Source organism: Poecile atricapillus, chromosome 2 (assembly GCF_030490865.1).
Source record: "Poecile atricapillus isolate bPoeAtr1 chromosome 2, bPoeAtr1.hap1, whole genome shotgun sequence".
Lineage (NCBI taxonomy): Eukaryota > Metazoa > Chordata > Aves > Passeriformes > Paridae > Poecile > Poecile atricapillus.
Window position 1 is genome coordinate 35,679,666 of NC_081250.1, and position 23,596 is coordinate 35,703,261.

Consider the following 23,596-nt stretch of genomic DNA (forward strand, 5'->3'; position numbering starts at 1 on the left):
CTTTTCTAACAGCCAGCAACATCTTTCTGTTGTTATGCTGTAAAAAAACTTCCAGAAAAGCAAACGTGATTTGCACAGGTACCCAATAAAAAACATCTAGGTCTGCAAACACACTTGGTCAAAGCTTTGCTAAGACATTATGTGATCAAGTAATTTTAATTTGCGTGTAAATTGCATTCCGTAACTTGGACCCTATTCACACCAGGTAAACTTCAAGCCATGATAGTCCCAACTGATGAAATCAACTAATTAATTCCGCTAAAATTACTTTAAAAAAAAAAAACATTACCTGTATTTAAGGTGAGTGGGAAACACTACTAAGAATCAATTAAACGCTTGTTACATGCCATGTTTACTCGGCACCTGCCAAGTAAAATTCAATTAATGCTTTTAAAACCACATAGGAACTTAACCAGAGAGAGTACAAATAATCCTCTACACAAATTTCCTAAGTCAAGAAAGGGCCTGACCTTCATCCTTCATTATATAACAAAATCTAGTCAATGATTTCTGCAAAATCTATACACTTTTACAGATGTAAAGATTTTTAGATACACATGGCAACTTACTTTGATGCATTACATCAGAGCATACATTCCCTGGTCCTGCATTCAAAAATTGCTACAATTTCTTTTATGTCGAATACTTGTGGAAAAATCATGAAGGCATTTATGCAGTAGAAATCTGAACAGGGGCTTAGGTAGCATTCCTGTAAGTTTGCTTTACAGTGTCTACTGACAGACTGAAACAATTTTCATTAACCAGCCTAAAGAACGTCCACTATCACCACCCCAGCAGCAGCAACTCAAGACCACTGGAAATCATCGTGGCTGGTGCAGAAACAGAGTAAGAAATGGCCCATTATAACCACTGATGGAATCTTAAACATCTTTATTTAAATAGTCAAAATAAGTATTTGCTAAGGCATAGCTAACCAAAGTACCACAACATTTATTTTCTTTAAGCACGTATGTCAAAGGAACACGAGTGCCACCTCCTGGTTTAGGCATGGAAACCACTCTGGGTTGTGCTTATTGCATTACAAATTTTCAATTAGATGTAGCGCTTTTTTCTCTCCTTTTCTTAAAATAACTAGAATGCTCATCTTCAACATTCACAGAATGCTGTAAGAACAAAAATAACTAAATGTAAGAATCCAGTAATACTTGCTTATCTTTAGTGCCTTGTAGCAAAACAGCTATGTAAACTCTTCACAGGTAATTTTCCCCAAATTTAACTTCACAGACATCAAATCCTATTAAAATACAGGAATGACCACAATTTTAAGTAAATATTCAAGTGCAGTGGCTTGTAATTTAAGAAGCAGTCTTGGAATCAATGTGGAGTATGTTCTCACGACTCTTTTCTACCCTAAAAAATGCCTTTATTAATTAAGTGAAGTGCATCCATCTCCTATCCAGGAAGTGACAGAATCTAATAAAGAAAGGCTGAGAAATTTACTACACAAATGGCACAAAGGACTGCAGCCCATTTAATATCTACTGAAACAGTCAAATCACAAAGTTGTTGATAATATAGGGGTAAAATACAACCCACTTCAAGTTCCAGTCCATCTGCACGTTAGTAGCCAGGATAAAAACAGGTTGACTCTATTTCACACAACACCCTCAGAAGTGTATCACTATTATGGCAGAGTCATTTGATAACAACTATCCAAGTTCTTTCAAAGCAACGTTAGAAGCAATTTAATAAAAAAATCTGCCCCAACTCAAGTGCTGTCACCACTGCAGACACACAGACAACTGCACACCTTCCCCGTGCTTACAGGAGTAAAGACAATTTACCAGCACTGGGTAAATGTTGGCTCTGGGTCTCTTGTTTTCTCCCCATATTCAGTATGGGCTGGAACTACACAATGCCACATCCTGGGAGAAGCTGCACTGTATCAACTCTGTATGGCACTGTGTCCTATGGACTCCTAAATCTCGCCTTCCAACATTTCAGCTCTCTGAGCCATTTCACACTAGCGTGTACCCTCATAAAGCCTGTTTTTCTCCACAGGCTAAGAAGCCACTGCTAGACTAAATGTTCTAATTTCTCAACTCCACACTCTTCTTTGTATTGACTTGTGGTAAATCAGGATCATAATCCTCAAACCTTCTGGAATACATAGAGCAACTTTTTTTTTTTTTCAAGTATAACCCTTTGGAACAAAACACATTCATGTGTTTGATGTCCCAGCAAACTCTCATTCATGTTAAGAACACAGACAATTATTACACTTGTATCCAACAGCAGCAAGCATTTCCAGAAGAAGAACCACAACTCTTTCTGCAGTCACCATCCCCATGCTTTCTCATCCCAAAGCAGCACAGTCCACGATGCATTCATCAGCACTTGACCAATTCCTTGTTTGCCAAAGGTTCTGCCACGACTTCATCCCGCATGAACTGCTCCTAAAGAGAGCAAGCAGGGATTTAGGATTTACATTGTTTTTGGATCTCCTATACTCACAAACACCTCGACATGCACCCAGGCTAGAAAACAGAGTGGTTATAAGTGGTACGAATCTGCCTCCCAAAACACGAAAGCCATAACGTGCCTACGAGGTGAGAAAAGCTGCCAGGGGCTGCTGGAGTCAACCACAGGAGCTCTTCATTTACATCCCTGATTTCGTCCCGCCTGTCCTACCCCACGCCCACCCAGGTAGGCATCTTTCTAAGCCCAAACACGGCAGGAGGATACAAGAAAAACGAGAGATCAGGCAGCAAATGTAGTCCCAAAGCAGGGACTTTCAAACGTCGCCCCGCGCTTCCCGCACGGGGCGGCGAGCCGGGACTCGGAGGGACCCGGCTGGAACCGCGTCCGACTGCCCTCCCTCCGCACCCACCTGGTCGTAAATGACGCGCAGGATCAGGGAGCAGCTGGGGCAGGTGGCCACGTCCTCCCCGTTCTCCAGGTCCTCCTGCAAAAGCGCCGGAAGAGCGGTCAGGGCCCCGCCGCCAGCCGGCCCACGGGCCGCACCACCCCGTTCTCCCCCCCGGCCCTGCCCGGCCGCCCCTCACCCGCGTGATGAGGAACCGGTCCCCGCAGGGGCACGGGTAGCTGTAGGTCTCGGTCTCCTCGTCGTACTCGAAGTCCTCGATCTCCACCTCGTCGTGGAACACCGCCATGCCGCCGGGAAGCGGCGGGAGCCGGGACGGGGCGGACGGGAAGAGGCGGCGCCTGACGGGGCACGCGGGCGGGGCTCTCCGTGACGTGATGCGGCGGCGGGTAGGGGAGGTGGGGAGCGGGCCGGGGGAGCCCGGGACCGTGGAACCCCGGGGAGGGTTCGGGTGGGGAGGACGGAGGGGGGGGGACAGGAGGGTGAGGGGCGGCGGGCTGAGGGTCAGCGCGTTTGAGTCGTCCTGGCTCGCCCTTTCCTCAGGGCGGGAGCCCCGCACGCCGGTCGGAAGCGGTGGCCGGGCCGCCCTCTGCGGCTGGTGGCGCTGCCGGTTCCAGCCCTGATCTCCTGCCCGGAGATCCCAGGGGCTGCGGAGGAACGGCTGGGCACTGCCGCGACCTTGTCCTTGTCCCTTGCCCCTTCCCTGCCCTTTGGCCTTGTCCCTGCCCCTTGGTCATGTGCTTCCCCTGCCCCTTGCCCTCAGTGCCGCCTCGTCCCAGCTGGGCATAGGCTGCCGGCCCCTCTTCCCCAGCCCACCGCCCTCCTCCCAGCGCTCACCGTGTTCCCCTCAGCCCTGGGAAAAACTTCGTTTTCTGTGACTCGTTTTTCAGGAAGGACCGTTTGTCTAAAGGACTGTTTTACCGAGAGATAGTTTTCGAAAAAAGACTTCCTGTGCTGCTTAAGTACCCTTGCTGACCCCTCTGCACTTTCTTGCATTAACCTACCTAGTAATTTGCACTTAAATGTGATGCAAGTGAACTAAAAGTAGTTTTCCCTTCAGCTAGTGATGTGGGATTAGTGCTGTGGGACTGGGGGAAAGAAGAGATGCAGACATATATCTCAAGAGATACTAACCCAGGGCCGGTGGATCAGAGGGGATGGAGAATGGATGGCTCGTTGGCTGTAGGTGAAGAGAGGAAGAAGTCATGAAAAAGTAGTGCTTGTTTCACTCCGTGGAGCAAAGGTTTAAAAAAAATATGCAAGTATGTAAAGGGGGGTGTCAAGAGGGTGGAGCCAGGCTCTTCTTGGGGTGCCAGCCACTAGGACAAAAGGCAGTGGACAGAAATTGATGCACAGGAAGCTCCACCTGAATGTGAGGAAGAACTGACTTCTGTGTGAGTGAGCAGGCACTGGAACAGATTGCCCAGAGGTACTGGAGTCTGTCTCAATGGAGATACTCCAGGCCCATCTGGATGCAATCTTGTGCCATGTGCTCTCAAATGGCTCTGCTTGAGCAGGGAGGCTGGACCGTATGACCCACTGTGGTCCCTTCCAACCTCTGTTAAAAAAAAGGGTACTTGGAGTGGCTATTCCTGCACCGGCTTGGTAAGGTGAGAATAAAGGGAGAACATCCCACCTGACAGGAGCCTGGGAAGCTGAAGCACAGCACTTCATGGAGGGCAGGGAATTGCCAAAGAGCTGGATGAGTGAAAAAATCGCAGAGGTGACAGATGGGGGAAAAGCTGTTCACGTTTTGTAAAGGCGTGAGTCACGCTTGTATGTGGTAGAGGAGAACCAGGGCTCATTAAAAGACATTTTGGAATTCATTGGTTGCAGAGTAAAAATGGCAAATTATTTTTATTGCATTTTTCATGATTAGAAAGTGATGATAATATAAATGGAGCAAGTTTCTTGAACTACGGTTCAAGAGTTATTTCTAATTTAGGAGACTCAGCCCTAAAGTACTTGTATCAATAGGGTCTTTCAGCTGTGACTATAAAATTAGGCTGAAACAAATTTCTTTTGTTTCCAATATTATGTATTGATAGTGAATTTCAGATTGGTTGGAGATTTAGATGTCTATAACCATGATGTGCATGTAGATGTCTTTAACCATGTGAAAGATTTCAGATCATAAAGTGATCTCATGAATCTGAGAAACTGATTTTTGAGCACTCTGTGTTTACAGATAATATGCCAAGGTAGAGGAATGAGACTTCATTAGATGTGTATTTTGTTGTCCTAAAATATTTTGAGATTGTTAATACTTCTGTTATCAATAGCATCTACATATTTGAGGTAGAAAGTACTAAAGTGTTCTGTTTAAACATTTAAGTATGCTCTTAAGTACTCTGTGATGCTGCGGAAAAAAAAATTAAAGTAATTTTGCTCACTGGGGGTAAAAGACTTATAAATAATTTCATTTTTAAAAGTTGCAAGCTGCTGCTGTGGAATTAAATGCTGAAAAACTATTAAAAATTATGGACAGTTAAAAGCTGCAGGAAGTATTTCTTATGCTTGAAAATGGGCATTTTGAGTAGTGACTGTAAATGTATTCCGTTTCTGAGCAGCGTAATACGTGGAAGCTCTGCCTTCATTCACACAAGACTACAAACAGGACAGATTACCAGCCAATGCAGGTATTAGTGAAATCCTAGAGAGTATAGGCCTGATTAGTTATCAGCAAGCTGGACCAGTGCCAATTCAAGGGATTCAAAATTAAAAACATTTTGAAAATAAATTACTTGCCTTAAAAGAATGCACAGAAAGATATTTAAATAAAAGTAAAATACTAATGCTTTAAAGAAGCAATGGACTGTATTATGGGAATAAATATAATTTCATAGGTGATGATATATGATAGAGAGTAATGCTAATCCATTTTAGGAAAAAATAAAGCCAGATTTACAAGGAATGAGAAGTATCTCTTGGCTCTCTATGAACCTGTACCTACACTTGAAGAGTAGTTCTGACTAACCTTGAATGTTGTGCATGTCAGTTTATCTTTCTCTGTCATAGCTGTTTGAGTGTGCAGTTTTGAAGCTTCACACCACACACATATTTCCACTGCAGTGCGTATGAGTCCACTTTCTTTACTCTTTAGAGATGTATTATGTAGGGTGCTTGGAAGTGTGAGGGATTAATTAAAGTTTACAAACTTCTTCACCCAGAACCTTTTCTTTACCACTAGAAAGGGAATGCACAGTCAGTGTTTGATTTTTCATACATGAATATTGTTTGAACATTTAAAATTGCAGATAGGTTGGCTGGAAGGCACTTCTGAGCATCATCCAGTCAGAACTATTGCTTGGAGCAGGACAGTTGTTCACGCTGGATTAAGCCAGTCCCAGGTGTATACCTTTGTAATGAGATCTTTGCTTTCCAGCCCTGCAGTTTCTCATTTCCCCTTTGAAGGGGACCTCTACTATGCTAACATAGTATCATCCACAAGTTTGCTGATCACAGAATGGCCCAGAGGGGACCTCAAAGATCTCAATTCAGCCACCATGCTATGAACTGGGACACCTGTCTCATCATCCAAGTTAGTGATAAATATGTTGACCTGTATCAGCCCCAGGGTACTCTTTACTATTCTAGCCAACGAGTGAAGCACCTTAAAGCCATCAAGTCTTCAATTCTGTCTACCCAGACAAGCTTTCAGCCACTCCAAACATCCATCTGGCCTTGGCTTACTAATGTGTGTGTGCTTCAGGGGCTGGTGCCAGGAGACACAGGACACTCAAGGTGTGTTGCATCCTGTCTCCTTAGCTGTGTGAACAGACCTTTTGTCCTGGTAGCTGTTCAGATTTATCAAATGTAATCTGCCCTGGGTAAATCTGAGTCACATCTTCCTGATTACATTCTTAGCTTTCATCCAGCTAAGGGGACAAGCTCTGAGTTTTTTCCCAAATACTGAGATGGTGCTGGCTGGATGTAAGCAGTGCTTTTTGCCTCCCTTAAAAATGAGCACGTGTCTTTTCCCAGTCAGTTGAAGACTGTTGCCTGACAAGCATGTCAGCTGTGTCTCTTAGCAACCTTGAGTGTAACCCATCTGGCTCTGTGTGTTTGAGTACATCCAACATCTCTCAGCAGGTGCTGGCCCTGCTCCTACTTATCCCTCTCCTTCCCAACCACCACTGGTATAAGCAGAGGTCTGGGTGCAGGCTTTGCCTGTAAAGACTGAGGCAAAAGGAATGTTAACTACTTCAGCCTTTTCCATATCATCTCTGACAAGGTCTTCCCCTTGTGAGAGACTGAAACATTGATGGTTAATGGCTCAAGCAGTTGCCTGTTTGGAAAAGCTACAGGGGCTTTGCTGAGACCAGGTTTGCACCCCTGGACCGAAGGGCAGGAGGAGAGGTTTGGGAATCCTCTGATCTGCGTAAGAGCAGCCCAGGAGCAGGGGAGGTGGGCACCCACCACCAGAGGATGACCACAACACACTGACCTTTGTTTAACAACAAGCTGGGTTTGAGCCAGATAAGGGAAAAGGCCAGTGAGAAGCAGGTGCTGCTGAGGTGGGATAATGCTTTTTATCATGCCAGTGTCCTCCCCTGCACAGCTGGGCCAGCTGTAGATCTCCCCTCCCAGGGGAGCTGTCAGGACACTCGTGTTCACATCTGGGCCTGAAGGTGTTCACCCCTTCCTGTGGGGCAGAACTGGCTCAATTACGCTGGCATGAGAGGCAGCTGTCATGGCTTAGGGGATGTCACAGCCCATCAAAGAGCCCAAAGTGCCCCCAGACACATTTCTGGGGCCTTCCACCAGACCACAGCACATGATTCACAGTGTAAAACTTCCCCAGGGGAGGTACCTGGGCGTTCCCACCTGAATGTATTGAACCCATTGAAATCTGTTTCATGGTCTTCCCAAACCCCTGATGGATCAAGTCTCCAACCATCACTTTGACTAAGTGAAATTGCAACAATCCGTTCTTGTCACTGGATCACTGGTGGTGATATGTTTCCTCTCTACAATCTTCTTATCCTTTCTTTCTCTTGTTTTCCTTATATATTTTCTTAAGTGATTCTTTTATACTTTGATATTGTTTCATTTCTGTAGATAATAACCAAAAGGGCTCCCTCCTTTCCTTGGCAACCAAATTGTTCTAAAACAAAGTTGCATTATACATATTTGTGTATGTATATATATAAACACTGGTCATTCAGTGTCATTTCATTTGCCCCAAGGAATCTATTAAAAAGAATCTCAGTTACCATCACCTTTCGGAGTGGCCATTACATCACTTCACTTGAAGGATGCAGATTTTCTCATGTTTATGAAACTTTCATGCTTTCAAAATTCCCTCTCATTATACTTTTTATCTGTTGCTAGTTTTAGCTCCAGCTGAGCTTTGGCTTTTCTGATTTAAGGGAAATAAAGGCTGAAAACAAGCCATGTCAAACGTTAAATGCTTCATTTAACAAATATTTATGATTTTTTTTCAGGAACCACTGATTCTGAAGACTGACTGGTCATCATGGCTCATGCTTCCATTTATGTGGGTTGCACTGTTCCTCAGTTACTGAGAGGTGCTCAGAGCAGAATTTTTCCCTCTTGTTCTGCATTGAGGGTGTTGAGACACTCTGCTTTTTGTTACTGCACAGGGAACGGGTAGGTTGTCCACTTCCTTGTTTGTTTAAGAGAATGCCATGGTAACACAGTCAAAATCAGACTGACAAATTATTACAGACCTATAAATGCTTATTTTAACTCCCAATTATATATTTATATTTAATTCTTATTTAGATTTATGTCATCTGTAGTCTGGATTACACTGGTAAATTGTTATGTTAATAGAAATTCATATCAGTAAGGGACAGTAGCACAGCTGTCAAAATGACAATTATCTTTGTTTGCTATTTCTTGCAGCACAATAAAATCAAAAAGGAAAATGGATCATCTAGAGAGGACAGCAAATAATTTTCGACAGGAGGTTAGTGTTCTGTTCTTTAGGATGCAAGTAATTTTTTTTTTTTCTGCAAAGATAATTATATTGGATAATAGTATTTTATTCTTAGACTCCATTTTGCCTTCTGGTGGAGTCTGGTTTGCTTCTTTTTCTCCTTATTTTTTATATTTGTTACTGGTATAAAATTAGCATATTTAGTGCTCAGTGGGTGAAATGTAATGAGCTTTAAAATTTTGCAGTGATTTGATGCTGTTTACTTTATGTTGGACAAGAAACTTAATAGATTTTTTGCCAAATATGAATTATAATAAGTAATGAAAGCATGTGGATACCCCTCATCTCTAAACAGACTTCTCATATTTTTATGGATTTCTACAATTCTGGTTCAGATTTGAGATTCAAAAATGTGAAAATGTCCTTTTATAACATAGGAGTAAGGCAAAATGTAGACATTTTGAAGAGAGGTGATAGCTGTAAAGAAGATCTTCAGTTGTATCTATTTTAATTCACAAATACAAATAAGATAGAGCATTGTTCTCCATTAAATTCAGAAATGCTTATTCTAAATCTCAGTTCTGAGCAGCAAACATTCTTTCTCATAATGTTCAGAGGGGAACACAAGAAGGAATACAAGAGTATTCTTGTATTTCATACAGATATTTCCTTTCTGTAATAAGCTGAAGTAGATGCACACAGATGCAAACACACCACACAACTGTCAGTGTGTGTACATGAAGTCCTTCTCTGCTAAGTTTTTCCTGAACTATAGTGGAGAATAAGTCACATCTTCCCAAAAGGAAGCTGGGTGCAGGGGATATGTAGGTAGCCCCCGAAAGAGAAGGTTCAGCACTGTGTGACATGGGCTGTAGCTGGATGAGACAAATGCAGCAGACAGGTTCTGCCTGTCACCAGGGCTGTGAGCCAGCTTTGGGAACCATGGAGCTGTGCCTCAGTTATCTACACTTAATGCCAGCTCTTCCCTGAGTACACATCAGTGTTGTTTGTCGACATCCAGCTGCTGTGGTGGGTCCTGTTTACCCGACATAATGGATGTAGAGACAGGCACAGACCAATGCATGCTCTCATTTGCTTCTGACATGAAAAGAATGATGTCACTTTTCAGTGTTGCAGTCATGGGGGTATTTTTAATATTTATTGCTTGGTTTGCTTCCTTTCTCTGCTCAATGGCAGTACCTGAAAAATACATGGAAAATGTATCCTTATGAGGTGTTAGAAGCTCAGGGTTGATGCAGGGAACTGTGAGGCACAAGGAAGAGAAGGAAGCTGTATGAGATAGGTGAAAGAGCAGGGCTCAGTTCTTGCTACTGCACATTCTCTGCATATCAGAGGATTATGCTGTTTCTTTTTTTAATGCTTGATTTATTCTTTGTTGCTTTATTTCCAACCACTTTAAAATCAGTTTATTTTAAATCCTCTGCTTGGTTTTAAATTCCATATAATCAGCAGTTGGCTTCCCTCAGCCAATATTGCCTTATTTGGCCACTTCAGTCCTGTAAGAGATGAAAGAATCATAAATCTGTATTGCATTAGTGTGAATGCTGCATAACATTGCCTGTTGAAGAGTGATAATGTGAAGGGCCAGGGCAAGGAAAAGTGACTAATGCTTTCTTGAAATACAGCTGCAAAATCCAGAGTCCTGTGTCCTCCTCCCTCTCACTGCAGCCTTGCTCTGGCCAGTTGGATACCCTTATGATGGTCCAGAATACTGGCCATCTTTGATCACCCTGAGTCAAATTTCATTTTTGAAATAACTTTATAACAATTAAGAACTAAATTTCCAGTACTCTTGCAGGTCTCTCAGCCAAATAACAAATTAAGGAGTGTACTGAAGAAGTGAAGGAAGATCCAAATTTAATGTCCCTTTCCTGCTCCCTCCATTAGAACAACCACTGAAGTCATGTATCTGACATTCCTCTTGTTAATTTTGACTGACTGCATTCCTCATTTAATACTGTCTGCTAAAGTGGAACAGGAATCTATGCTACTTCATTTTAAATTAGCAAATGTCCTGCTGTTTAATGGGACAGGGGACGTGTTCAGATGTTGCTTTATGAATAAATTGATTTCCTGACATATGTTTTAAATTACAGCATAGTTGCTTAATTTTTTTTTTATCTGTTTGATCTTAGACAAATGAGAAATGGTAGAATTGTGGTGGAATTTTGAGTATTTCCTTGTGTGGTGACATCAGCATTTTTAACAGCAAAATGTGTGTATTGCTCCGTGTAGAAAATACGCTTTTCATCTGGGGCATTGATTTCTTTGTAGAGGAAAAAGGTTAATAATTATAGGTCAGAAAAACCTGAAAAGGAAGGGTAGGGAGGGGATGAAAATCCATGTTGCATTGATGGGCATCAAAGAATTTAAATGGGCTGCTCATCCCCAATGAATCTTCTTGTAAAGTCTGGGGTTTTTTTGTTTGTTTTTTAAAACTCCTTAAAAGTAGTATCATCTATGGCTCTGACATCCCCTCCCATGTGGCTGCCAAACAAAATCTGCTCTGTTAACCAGCCATGAAACCTTGTGTCTTGGTTTCCATGTGGTCATATGGGGGTGTAGGGGGTAAATGCAGTAACACAAGGCTTGTTAGTTTTCTTTCGTTGATGCATTAACATTAATGCATAATCTTTCAGTAATACATTTAATTGCTTAAATAAATCTAGATCCAGAATTCTCCCTGGGACTTCATCTGCAACTGATTTTTCACAAGTGTCCTTTGTCTTTATATCAGAGATCTTTTTACTTTGTTTTGCTGGAGGATGCAGGAGTTTGTGTCTTGTATAGATACCTGAAGAATCTGATAAGTGATAACTAGCAATCACATCTCTTTATAGCTATGTTCTCTTCAATTGAAATAAAGTAAGTTTGTTTATAATCTTAGAAAAAGTGCCAGATCTGGTAGATTGCAAGGACAAACACTGTTCTCCATTCAGTGACTATTTAAATGCACCATAGAATGGTTTGGGCTTGAAGGGACCTTAAATATCCTCCAGTTCCAATGCCCTGCCATGGGCAGGGTCACCTTTCACTAAACCAGGTTGCTTAGGGCCAATCCAACCTAGCCTTGAACACTTCCAGGGATAGAATCCATTTCTGTTTCATCATCTCAGTGAAACATATTGGTGCTGTAGGTAATGAAATGCCATGGGTACCATGGAAAGTGATGGATGTTTCATGGATGGCTTCTTGAGTGTTTTTGCTGCAAATTATACCTACGTATCACAATGGCTTCTTTTTCTTTTGTTAGGTAATTACACAAGCAAAAGTGTGTGGAATCACCAATGAATCAGAGACAGTCAAAAGGCTTCGTTTGGCAATTGCAAATAAGGATTTTACTTTCAAAGCAGGACAATGGTAAGATCTTCTGGTATATTTGATGGGGTGATGACTAGAAGTCCACTACAACAAAGTGCTGAAAGGTCTCTGAACCCTAGGCCTTGGAAGAAGTCGTTAATTTATATAATACACTGTTTTCTTATTGGATGCTCTGTCAAAGAGCTGATGTTTGGCATCAGTTTTATATAGTCATTATAAAAAATGCTAATATTACTGTTAAAAGGGCAGAAGTACATATTCTTTAAATGTTTAGTTTTAATATTCTGATGTTTTTCCTCTGTTTTATTATATTACATTGTTTCTTCAGGAGTACTTTGAAATTCACTGCACTTCATTCTGCAGGCTGTCTTTATTTACTAGTTGTTTTTACAGTGGAGCTGAGACTGCTGATTTGCAGGTTACTTAGTTTTGGTTTATTTCTTCGTCTTGAAGTTTCCACTCTGAAAATTAAACCTCTTAGGTCAGATTAATAGTAATATATTAATATAAATAGGCAAATTTGAAAATAAAAACTTTGAATTATTAAGCTTTTAAAACAATTAGCAGTTTGTTTGAACAATTTTACAGAGGTATTTTTCCCAAGGAAGTAGTGGATTTTCATGTTTGTCACCCTTGTTAAAAATACTCTCAGTCAGTAATTTTTTTTTTTCCTCTAATTTTTTAATTTAAAACTAGGAATAGTTGCTTTTGGCAATGGACATTTTAATGCTATTAAGCTTTTTATTGGCTTTGGCCATCTGAGAGTGGGTTTGCTGAAATCAAAGTATAGCTGGGTATATAGGGTATTAACAGCATATGTTACTCATGGAGTGGTAATATGCTGGCTTTTAAATTTAGAACCAGAACACAAGATGCTGATTAGCAATAATTTGTTTGTGAAGTAATTTGCTGCAGTTTTTGCACATGTGCAGTGACTCATATTAAATTCTTGCTTGCCAGTACTTGCAAAGTACATTTACCCTCCAAAAATGTTTTTGAAATTATCATGCTGAAAACTGAAAGCTTTAATTATAATTACTCTTCTTCATTTTCTTCTTCCTTGAGAGTGTTCTAATGCTATTGTAAGGTACACACCAACTTCTCTGTACTTGTATCTATAAACTGGGGTTGCATTTTTTTGATGAGCAGTACAAAACAACACATTTTCCTGAGCAGAAAAGGCTAACTTGTTGGGATTTACTATAGTAAGATGTTACAGCCAAAGATTGTCACTAAAATGTTTACATTTCCTAAAAGCGTTCTCATTATTGAGTTTTTCAGAAGCAAAAGTGAATTTGTTTTGCAAGCACTTTGACAGATACTGGTCTTTATCTGACTTCAAATAATAATGAAGAGACTTGTTGCTGTTACACCTTTTAATTTACAAAAACCAGTGTTGAGGTATATGCATGTTACAAATACTTTGAGGAAGCAAATTTATGATTTTAGTGTTTCTCATCTCTTACTCCAGCAATAGGTAATTATTACTCATTTCCTAAAGACATGGTTTAGGTGGGTTTTAAAAGGAGGGAAGTGAAAAACCACCCTGACATCTCTAGTTCACATTTTTTTGTGCCTTTCCTTGTGTTTTTTTTTCATTTTTTCCCGTCTGCTGCTCTTTTCCCTTAGGCTGTCACATTTCTTCAGGAGCCCACTCACCCTTCCCAACATGGCTGAGACAAGCCATCAGAGCTGGCCTCCTATAAGATAGTAAACTGTGCCTTGAAATAAATTCTCATAGTTATGTACTTGGGAAAGAAAAATGCATGTGCATTAGTATGTGGGAAAGGTAAAAACTATGTTTGATATAGGTTTTGCAATAATGTTTGTGTGTTTCCCCACCAGGCATGAATAAGGTTTCCCTTACATGCCAAGGACAACATTTTGACTTGAATGTAAATTGTGACTTCACAGCATAAATTCTCATATTTTTCGTTAAGTTCATCTTAAGTAGTAAGGTTGTTTTCCACCAGAGGGAGGTAAAGAGCTTCAGCAGCATGGTGAGAGGTTCTTTGGCAGGATAAACGCTGCAATTCAAGAGTCGACCTTTCTCAGCTCCCAGAGCCTGACTCAGTAAAGCTGGGCCCCACGGGCAGTGGGGCTGCACAAGCTGAGGACACTGAAAAGAGCCTCCTCAACTTTTTTGGTTGTAGAGTGTTCCTTTGCAGTCAGGTATCTTCATGCACCATCAAGATATTATAAGCATAAAGTTTAAAATTGTATCACTATTGTATATATCACACTGTATGCATTCTTTGAGAGTAAGATATTTTTTCGTCAAAGGGTGAATTTTGCATGGAGAAAGCAGACAAGATTTTTTTTCTTCAAAAAGTGGTGATCTACTCAAAGTGCTTCTCTCTTTCCTCAAGCATTTGTGGTCTCTGTGAAGAATACAGCCTTACTGTTTAAAGAAAATACTTTTGCAGTAGAAGCCAGTCTGTATTTCTTGTTGCATCCTCACTTAACTAATACTGAGCCAGCCTAACCCCGGCCTGGATTGAATAACGGTTCTCTAGTACTTGGCATTGTTTATCAGTACGGTTGTTTCCTAAGGGGACCAGCACAACTAGTTATAAACATTTGGTTTATTTTGAAATATGTGGAATTTGTTACATGCTGTAGAAAGCAGAAGCATTTAAATATTTATGGAACACAGAGAAGTTCAAGTGATAGATCACAAACCAACTCGTAATTTTCTGATAATTTTCTTGAAACCTCGTCAAGGTTTATCAAAACCTTACTTTTATGAGACTGGATTATAGTTCATACATAGTAACGGCTTGCCTTCCATATTCTCTAATGGCTGGTATTGCAGAAGTTTAGCCACATGTTACCTTCTTATTTGTATAAACTCATGCATGGTTTACTTCAAAGCTGGAAGAAAAAAGGTAGGAATTCATTCCAGTTCAATTTCTGATAACCTAAGAAGTGATATCTGCCACCAGAGGGAGCTGCAGTCCTGCTGCCAGTTGTGGACTTCTTACACGGGAAATTTTACACCTACTGTTTGTTTCACTTCAGATACTTCATCTACCCAGGAAAAGCAAGTGTTTAATATAAATTAATTTCCCTAAAATTAGAATGCCAATCTTCTTATGTTTGAAAATTGAAGATTTTCCCATCAAAGAGTGGGAATTAAGCTGCTCTATCAGACCATAATTATGTTTTTGTTCTAATATGCAAATAATTTATTTAAAACACTTAGAATTCTAGTCCGCTGTGAGATGTGACATCTAATGCTAAAAGCAGAATGGTTTGAAAACCTTCTAGTTTAGTAAACATGATGACATGGTTCTAGAAGAAAATAATTCTGAGGAAATGGTGTTACTCAAGGTTACCTCCCTTTACAGAAAAGTTATGTTACAGAAATTAAGATGTTGTAAACGAAAGATAATTGAGACAAAGTCAGCCACATTACTTTGGCTATTGTTGCCCATGTTTGGGGTTGTTGGCTTCTTTTTTAAACGTTTGTGTCTGATCTATTTTTAGGGTTGATTTCTTTATTCCTGGAGTATCTGTAGTTGGGGGATTCTCAATATGTTCAAGCCCTGGCCTGTTAGAACGAGAAGGAATACTAGAGCTGGCAGTAAAGCACACTGTTCATCCTCCTGCTCACTGGATTCACACTGAGGTAAATTAATTTAACTGTGAAAATTTTTTAAAATTTTTTTTTTTTTGGAGGTAGAGGGGGTGGTGTGTTTTTTTGGACCACTTTGTGCTATTAACTGCAAAACTCATGTTTCACTTCAAGCATTTTGGATACAACATAATTCTTAAAACCTTTTATTCAGTAAGGGACTGAAACTGAATGTTTAAATGGAAATATGGTTATTGTGATCTTTTGACACCACTTATGCTGTTTACTTTAAAGTGATATTGAAGTTAGTGTATATAAGGGTTGTCACTCCTTTGGAATTAATGAATTTAAAAATTTTGAAAAACCTCTATTCTAACTTACATCCCTGAGAACAGGGAGTGCTACACATTACAAAGTTACCTCTGATAACCTTCCATAATTCCTGACTATTTCTGTAAATATAAACTGGGAATCACTGATGAATCACAGATAGATGTAGATTATTAAAGGGAAGTCAAGGAAGATACTTTGATCAGTTTTTCTGAAATGATAAAACATTTCAGAGTATCTATACTATGCTTTTAAATACACAGTATTTTTGTAATAAAGACATAACACAAGGCTTGGGGTTTTGCTATACTAAAAGTAAAATCTGAAACTTGGCCTTGTGGTGTTTTGTTCATCAAAATGAGTCACATGTTTCATCAATGATCTGTCCTATCAACTTCTGTTCTTTTCAAAGTCTCTGGAAACTCCTTCAGAACTTTTTATGTTGTAGATCAGTTTTTCTTGCTGAGTTTTCTGGTGGAATTTTATAGGATAAATCTTTAGTTAAGGGGTAAGCTACATCAAACCTGATACCATGGAGAAACCTCCAGGGATACATGGACTCCTCTAGCTAAACTAAAGTGTATGCTTTTTTTAGGAAACAAGCAGAAAAAAAAGCAATCCAGAATTCGAAAATGTTGTATATATGGTGACAAAACTGGTGCTTATGTTTAAAAGTTGCTCCTAAAGGAAGTTGATATCTGAGGTTAAAAATGTTACAGGAATAGTTAGCACTAATTTACTTTATCTGTGGTTTTTAGAGGTATTTTTTGTTAATATTACTGTACATAAAATAGTAATTTTTACCACCGTGTACTTTATATAACTTCAGGAAGATATAACCTTTTCTTTAAAAAATATCCATGTAATGTATTGATTGCTTCACTTCTCTGCCTGAGCTGTGTTTATGAACTAGTCTAAAGGACACTTTCTCGTGGTATTACTGCAGAATTTTACTGTTTTTTCTTGTATACTGATTTACTGTTATCATTGTCATGGCCAAAGCATGGTGTCCTGGTTTAGGGCAAATTTGGGAACAAACTTCCAAAGGGGTCCATCTAGAAAGGGGAAGTCACCCTAGGACACATGGAAATATCTGGAAGACTGCTGGTTAAGAGACATTCTTCCCAAATCCCATGTTAAATCTTGAGGAACTATGGCTGGTTAAGGGGGCCAATATGAGATTGTTTCTCCCTAAAAATGCTTCTTTCCTCCTTTCCTCAAAGGGTACCATATTCTGTATCCTCCTTAGGCCACATGAATCTGGAGCACATGTGGATTTGTGCTTCTCTAGACCAGAGTAAAACATGGTGGGAAAGCCTGGCAGAGTACATCACAAAGGAGAGAGAAATCAGTTTCAGATAATGAATGCTCATTTTCCTACAGCAGACTTGAGAGACAATAGTTCTGCCATAATTAAGAAAAGCAAGAAAGTTGTTGTGCTGTGTTTTTAATGATCATGCTTACTATCTTTGGAATCTGTGTGTTCTATGCAGTACCTGCATCCAAGGGTGTCCTTTTTGCTCCTGATGGAATTGTTACACATTTAGACCTTAGCTGTCTGTGCAGCCTTCATTAATGAAACTCAGTTTGTTTCAATTTACTGCTTCCTGCTATGAAAAGAATTCTTTGGAGGAAGTGTTTTCATTCTCCAAGCTGATTTTTCAGCGGTTGTTATAGCTTGTTCTTCTCCATTCCCACCTTCCTTGGTTTCCCTAGCCTCTTAATTTTATCTTCTAAAACCTATTTATGGCCTAAGTGCTCTTATTTGTTCTGTCAGCTTGCAGTGATGTGGAAGAACTCACCTGACTTCTCTGTACTGTAGCTTCACCCTTCAGAGCAGGATGCAGTGCTGGTTTACCAAGGAGATACTGACCCAAGTGGATGTTCTTGTCGTAGCTTTTGTTTTCCATGTATCAAAAAAACATGCTTGGGCACATTTCTTTAGGAAATAATTTCTTATGTACAAGTGGAGAGTAAGAGAGAAGATTTCCCCTTCTTCTGTGTCTCTGAAGTTGCAAATGCAGAAGTGATTCTGCAAGAAATATTCTTGTGGATACTTGCTTCACTTCTGGGTGGTTTTTAATTTTAAGGAATGGGGATGGAAAAACCTGTGTGTGCAACTTGACTCTGACCTTCTGTGACCTCATAGGAAGGCCTTTTTTGGCATGAAGCTGGTTTTGGGTAAAAGTGTGATTTCACATGTTGAGCTCGGGTTTTCACAACCACATATTGCTGTTGGAAAACTGTGAATTGTTCCTGTTTCAATTCTTATGTGGGTAAGAAGGGGGAGTCACTATCCTGCCTTACCATAAAACTGAAACTTTTTGAAGTAGAACTGGATCCCTAGAGACACTGGGTTACTTCAGGTATCTGGGAAATGTGTGTATATTTTAAAGTCCTGTTTTTTCTTCAGTAGTCAATTAAAAAATCACAGCCCAGCAAACCCTGTGGCTGGGATGCAAAAATAATATTTCAACTTTTGCATTTAGTTCTGAAATTAAATATCTTCTTTTCCATCCTAGTGTACTCTTGACTCAGAAGTGGCTCTGCGAGTGGGAGGTGATTTCTTCTTTGATCCTCAGCCTGGTGACTCCCCAGTAAACCTAGTGCTGATAGCAGGGGGTGTTGGAATTAACCCATTGTTTTCTATACTGCTGCATATAGCAGATCTTCATGGATACCAAGAGGGTAAAGGAAATAGACACAAATTGGGAACAGCGAAGCTGTACTACAGTGCAAAAAATACGAGCGAACTCTTATTTAAGGTAAATCAAAACGTATTTTAAAAATACATGTCTCAGCTATTCAGCTACTAGTGTGCACATCAATGTTACCAAATTCCAAGAGAGTCTCTGTGTAAGACACTTTCCAAACAGAGACAAAAATCTGCCTCAAATCCCATGTTTATTTTGTTAACTACTTACGCCAGTGTACAAATTAAGGCTGTTACTGGACATACCTGCTCCCATTGATTTTGATAAGTCAGTTACCCCTAAATTTTACTATATCCCTGCATTTTACTATGATCTTCTAAGAGCATCATAGTGTACTAAAGATTATATACTAATACTTTCTAAAGTAAGAGCAGAGCTTTATTGATAATGCATTAGTTACTAACAAGTACTATTGTATGAATGAAGGATTTATAGCTGCTTTTAAAACTGCTTGTGCAGTACTTCATCAACATTTGCTCAGCAGTTAAAGATCAGTTGTCACACTCAGCCATTAAGGGTTATTAACAATATTTTAGGGTCAAATTAGCGGAGCTTCTGTAAAGAAGTATCCAGAATGATTTATGGGTTTTTTAAGTATTGAAAGCTTTTGATTGTAAGATGAAGATGAAGATGATTCCAGAAACAGTGTATAGGATCCATCACTAGTTTTATTTCTGTACTTCTACCATGTTTCTAGATATAGAGATATTTGCTTTCTTTGAAAAGTCATTTGTTTGTTGCTAGAAGCAGAATAATCTGCTCTTCCTTTTGGCCACCTACTCATCTCCCAGTCTGTTCTAAGCAGGCACAGGTTTTTCCAGTGCCAGTACTGACATTCCCGGCATTCACTTAAGCAGTTTTATGACAGCAGATCTTTTGCACTAAAGCTTCTGGGACAGAAGAGAACACAGTGTCATGCACAGTGCTTAAAATAAATCCCTCCCTTCATTCTTTACATGTCCCTCAGATCCTGAATATGTCTGTCAAAATTCTTCAATTCTGTGCAGAGGATTGAGGAGTTAGAACTCTAGCAGCCTTTATGCTGTCGCAACAAACATCTGTGCAAGATGTGTACCATCTCCAGGAGGACCAGCTAGGACCTGCTGGGTTATCACTGATGGTTTGGAGGTCACAGGCTGAGGCACTGGAAATACCCTTAGTGCAAATAATAGAAGCAACAGCATATTAAGGGTACAAAGACAGCAAGTCAATAGTAGAGGTGCTGGTGGAACACTGTACAGGAGTGGCAATATGTGCTGCTCTTCATCCCGTATCTTTTTAAGGATTTAGGAACAGATTTTCTACAAAGTAGAATCTTTCCAGGTTTTTTTTTGTTAAGCAAACCAGGACAGACTCCATGTAGTAACTAGTTAACAAGCAAACACTTAACAAAATAAGCAAATTTGCCTGGAAATTATTTATATTTCAGAATATTTTAAAGAATTTGAGTGTCTATTCCAGCAGTGAAAATCCTCTATAACGCAGAATCTAGACAGTAGCTAAATCTTAATTTCAGACCTAACTACAGCATCTGACTAACACATTCTTTTTTTGCTATGATTTGAACTGAAGCCGCTGGGGGTTTGGTGGTAACTTATCACAGCTGTGACTTAGGGAACTGAAAATGACTTTATACTATCTACTCTGGTAAAAATAACATTAGCATTACATGGCAGGTGGTTTTACTTGAGAACATGAGACAGTAAAAGGTCTAGTGACCTTATCAGATAAGCCAAACGAGACTCAAAAATTTCCTAACTAATGTTAAATACGTACTGCAAGGTTGTTTTTTTTAAATGGAAAACCCCTATGGAAGTAGAAGGAGGACATACTGAGAATTCATACGGGGAAGAAATTGGGAAATGACTTAACTGGACCTTTGGTCCAAATCTTACAAATGGTCATCTGTGTCAGAAAAGGAGAAAACCACTAACATAGCTGGCAGGGTATTTGCATTCCAAGTGTGGGAATTCTGTGTGTGCGTGCAGGTCACACCTGTGGAATCACACTCATCAGGTTCTCGGTGCTGAAATGCGAAGTCTTGATTCCCAGTAATAGTCACAGGCGTTCTGGGACTGTGTGCATACATCTGCTTTGATTTAATGGCCTGTGGTGTAAGCAAGTGTGTTTAACATTACAGAAAAATATTCTTGGTTTGATGAAGGCGTTTCCTGGAAAGATCACATGTTGTTTCCACGTCACCCAGCAGCGCTCACAGATCTGTAAAGAACTGCAGCCACACATTACAGGTAAATGTCATGGCATTGTACAGAGATGCTATCTGAAGCCCAAGTTTGATTACATCCTACAGGATGAAGTTGTGCATAGTAACCCAGCATTTTCACATTTAAAGGCACAAAATGAGATATGAGTTAAATAGTTTCTCTGTACTTATTCCGCTCCGTGGTAAAGTTTTCTCTTTGCAGTTTTTGTTTTCCTCTGTTAATCCTAAACTTTACATGGATATTTCCCACTGCAGACTTTATTCCAGAAACTATTAAGCAAATGTTGTTTACTTTCCTTGAGGTGGGACTGATGAAGGATAAGCTGATGGCTTGTAAGAGATACTTCAGCATGTTTCCATGTCTGCTGTATTTGCGTTAGAGATACCTATTTTTTTCATGTGAATTTGGGATTTTACTTATCTGTAAGCCATGTTTCTCTTCAGTGACTAATACCCTCTGCATTCCAAGTACAAGCACTGATCTAAATCCCCCGAAAAACAAATGGTTTTGGAAGCCCTAAATCTCAATACCTATTATCCTGAAACAGGCCAGGTATTTTTAAGAAATGACTGCTTAAAATACCTCTAACCAGACATTAGTTTTAAAGTGACTTCATGATTAATATTTTTGTTCTCATTTCCTACATTTTTTTTCTTTGTCAGAGGGAAGAATATCTGAAAAGGATCTAGAGAAACATGTATCTAATGATACTTCATGGTACATCTGTGGTCCCCCTCCAATGATAGAATCTATGTCCAAGCTGCTCACTAACATTGGTGTTCCTAGAAACTGTGTTTTCTTTGAGAAGTGGTGGTAGTGACACCTGCTGAAGAGAAAAAATATTATTTTTTCCAGTGTATTTTGATAAGCTGAAATGTACAGAAATGGACTATGAATTATTTGGAAGATTTTAATGAAGATGTCCTCAGTAATGAAAGAAAGTGGTCCTATAATTTATCTGTAATACACCTATAATACAGTGCTGCTGCTTTGGGGGAAAGAAAAGTGATTTTATATTAAAGACATTAACTGTTCTGGGTTTTTTGGTGGTTTGTCTTTTCTTATGGGTAGCAGCATATTTTCACATTATAAACTTGCTTTTTTAGTCAGCTTTTAAAAAACCTTCAGTGTCTGATTTAGCACTTTTAAAGAATTAGTTGTGCAGCAATGCCAGGTCTGTTTATAAGGATAATTCAGGCCCAACCTCTCAATCGGCTCCAAGTGAGTACACACTTCTCACCCCAGTTCTATATAATACATTTACTATTTTCATAGAAGAGGAGCTGCTGTGTTGTGACCTCCTTCTCTTGCCATTTCCTCTCAGAAAAAAAAACCCCTCACCTTTTATGTGGTTTATATAAGTAAGTCATTTGTGTTGACAAAGATATTTTCTCATAATCCTGTTATCCTGTTTAGCCCTGAGTTGAAAGTGTTGAGTGCAGCAGTCTTAGGAATTCCTACTCTGAATCTGTGCTGGTGCTGAGGTTGTTCAGCCAAGATTGTGCTTGCATGGGCTGTGTCCTCAAAAGCAGCAGTGGCCAGGAACAGCCAAGATGGGGAATTTCCCCAGTCCTGCTTCATAAAGTACAGAGCTTTAGGGGATTCCAGGATGCTTGGAGAAAAGTCTTTTTGAAAGGTTGGTTTTGCAAGGCGGGAAATGTAATGGCCAATACCTGAGCCCTGCCTGAATGAACCTTCTTTGTCCAACTTTTAGAAAAACTCATCATAGACATTTGGAGACCAACAAAATCTATAGTAAGTTTGTTAATTATCTGCATAGACAGTTCAAGTCCTTAAGTGGCAGAGATTTCTGTTGTACATTTGAAGACCTCAATCAGAAAGAATTATCAAAAATACTGATTAATATTGAATTAGTAAAAATGATAAATAAGGCCTTCCCTTTGTTAGTGGCTCCTTCCCTTGAGTTACATGTTTCAAACACAGTCAACTAGGTAATGCAGCAAGTTCCTTGCCATCAGTGTCTCCCTGCTCTGCCTTGACTAGGGGTTGCATAGACACTGAACCCATCAGCCAATTCCCAGCCTGCTGCAATCACATTGGTGTGAAGCACTGTTTTTCAAGCATAACAGCCCTGTGGTTGGCTAAGGCCTCAAGCCCAGCTGTAGCTCTGTCCCAAGAAATCATTTCAACTCCAGAATGCTTCAGTTGTACCCTCTTTATATCAATCTGGTATGTTGTACAGCTTGGGGGCTACTTACTGCCACATCTATGTGCACCTCATCCTCAAACTGCAGAGGCAGCCCTGCCAGGAAAGGCCGGGCCCTTGCTTTGAGTGAAGCACAAAGCTACTCCTGGGACTGTGTCAGAAGCTGATAAATGAAATAATGCCAGCACTTCCTGGGCATCAAAGAGAACATGCTGTACCTGCTGCCACATGAAACACACGCAACTGAAGGACAGGCTGTATTTTCCAGCAGGAGAGATGACTCTCATTAATATACCTTTAAGAGTTGCCTCTTGGGGACAGTAGTGATATACTGATGAGGCTTTGCCCCTAAATATGTACCTTCTGCTGCCTGCAGCCTCATGCACTTAGGTCTGTCCCATGTGTGTGTAGGTCTGTTCTGTGCTTCTGTTCCATGCAGTGCCACTGCCAGCTGCTATGGCTGGCACCCTGTGCAGCCACTGCAAGCCCAG

General features: G+C 40.1%; 2 protein-coding genes across 5 annotated transcripts; one reads left to right on the plus strand and one right to left on the minus strand.

The window, feature by feature from the left end:
- Positions 1–874: 874 nt before the first annotated feature.
- DPH3 (diphthamide biosynthesis 3) lies at positions 875–3,159 on the minus strand. The gene is made up of 3 exons (XM_058832040.1): positions 3,027–3,159; positions 2,852–2,926; positions 875–2,417 (listed from the first exon to the last, which is right to left on the minus strand). Exons 1-3 carry the CDS (start codon positions 3,132–3,134, stop codon positions 2,352–2,354), a joined length of 249 nt encoding a protein of 82 aa, XP_058688023.1. The 5' UTR covers positions 3,135–3,159; the 3' UTR covers positions 875–2,351.
- On the plus strand, positions 3,114–21,972 carry OXNAD1 (oxidoreductase NAD binding domain containing 1). Of its 4 annotated transcripts, none has more exons than XM_058832038.1 (9): positions 3,114–3,234; positions 8,293–8,458; positions 8,717–8,780; positions 12,025–12,131; positions 15,582–15,723; positions 18,522–18,558; positions 18,664–18,764; positions 20,854–20,962; positions 21,601–21,972. In XM_058832038.1, the coding sequence occupies exons 2-9, from the start codon at positions 8,325–8,327 to the stop codon at positions 21,753–21,755; spliced, it is 849 nt and encodes a 282-aa protein (XP_058688021.1). In that variant the 5' UTR covers positions 3,114–3,234; positions 8,293–8,324; the 3' UTR covers positions 21,756–21,972. The 4 variants fall into 4 exon arrangements, with proteins under 4 accessions (XP_058688021.1, XP_058688022.1, XP_058688019.1 ...); XM_058832039.1 differs by having other exon boundaries at positions 18,667–18,764; XM_058832036.1 differs by having other exon boundaries at positions 18,522–18,764.
- Positions 21,973–23,596: the final 1,624 nt, after the last annotated feature.

Coding starts and splice junctions, on each gene's coding strand:
- DPH3 (XM_058832040.1), bottom strand. CDS start 3,134: ATGGCGGTGTTCCACGACGAGGTGGAGATCGAGGACTTCGAGTACGAC. Junction 2,927..3,026: donor ACCGGTTCCTCATCACGCGG/GTGAGGGGCGGC, acceptor GCGCTTTTGCAG/GAGGACCTGGAGAACGGGGA. Junction 2,418..2,851: donor TGCGCGTCATTTACGACCAG/GTGGGTGCGGAG, acceptor TGCTCTCTTTAG/GAGCAGTTCATGCGGGATGA.
- OXNAD1 (XM_058832036.1), top strand. CDS start 8,325: ATGGCTCATGCTTCCATTTATGTGGGTTGCACTGTTCCTCAGTTACTG. Junction 8,781..12,024: donor CAAATAATTTTCGACAGGAG/GTTAGTGTTCTG, acceptor TTCTTTTGTTAG/GTAATTACACAAGCAAAAGT. Junction 15,724..18,521: donor CTCACTGGATTCACACTGAG/GTAAATTAATTT, acceptor TTTCCATCCTAG/TGTACTCTTGACTCAGAAGT.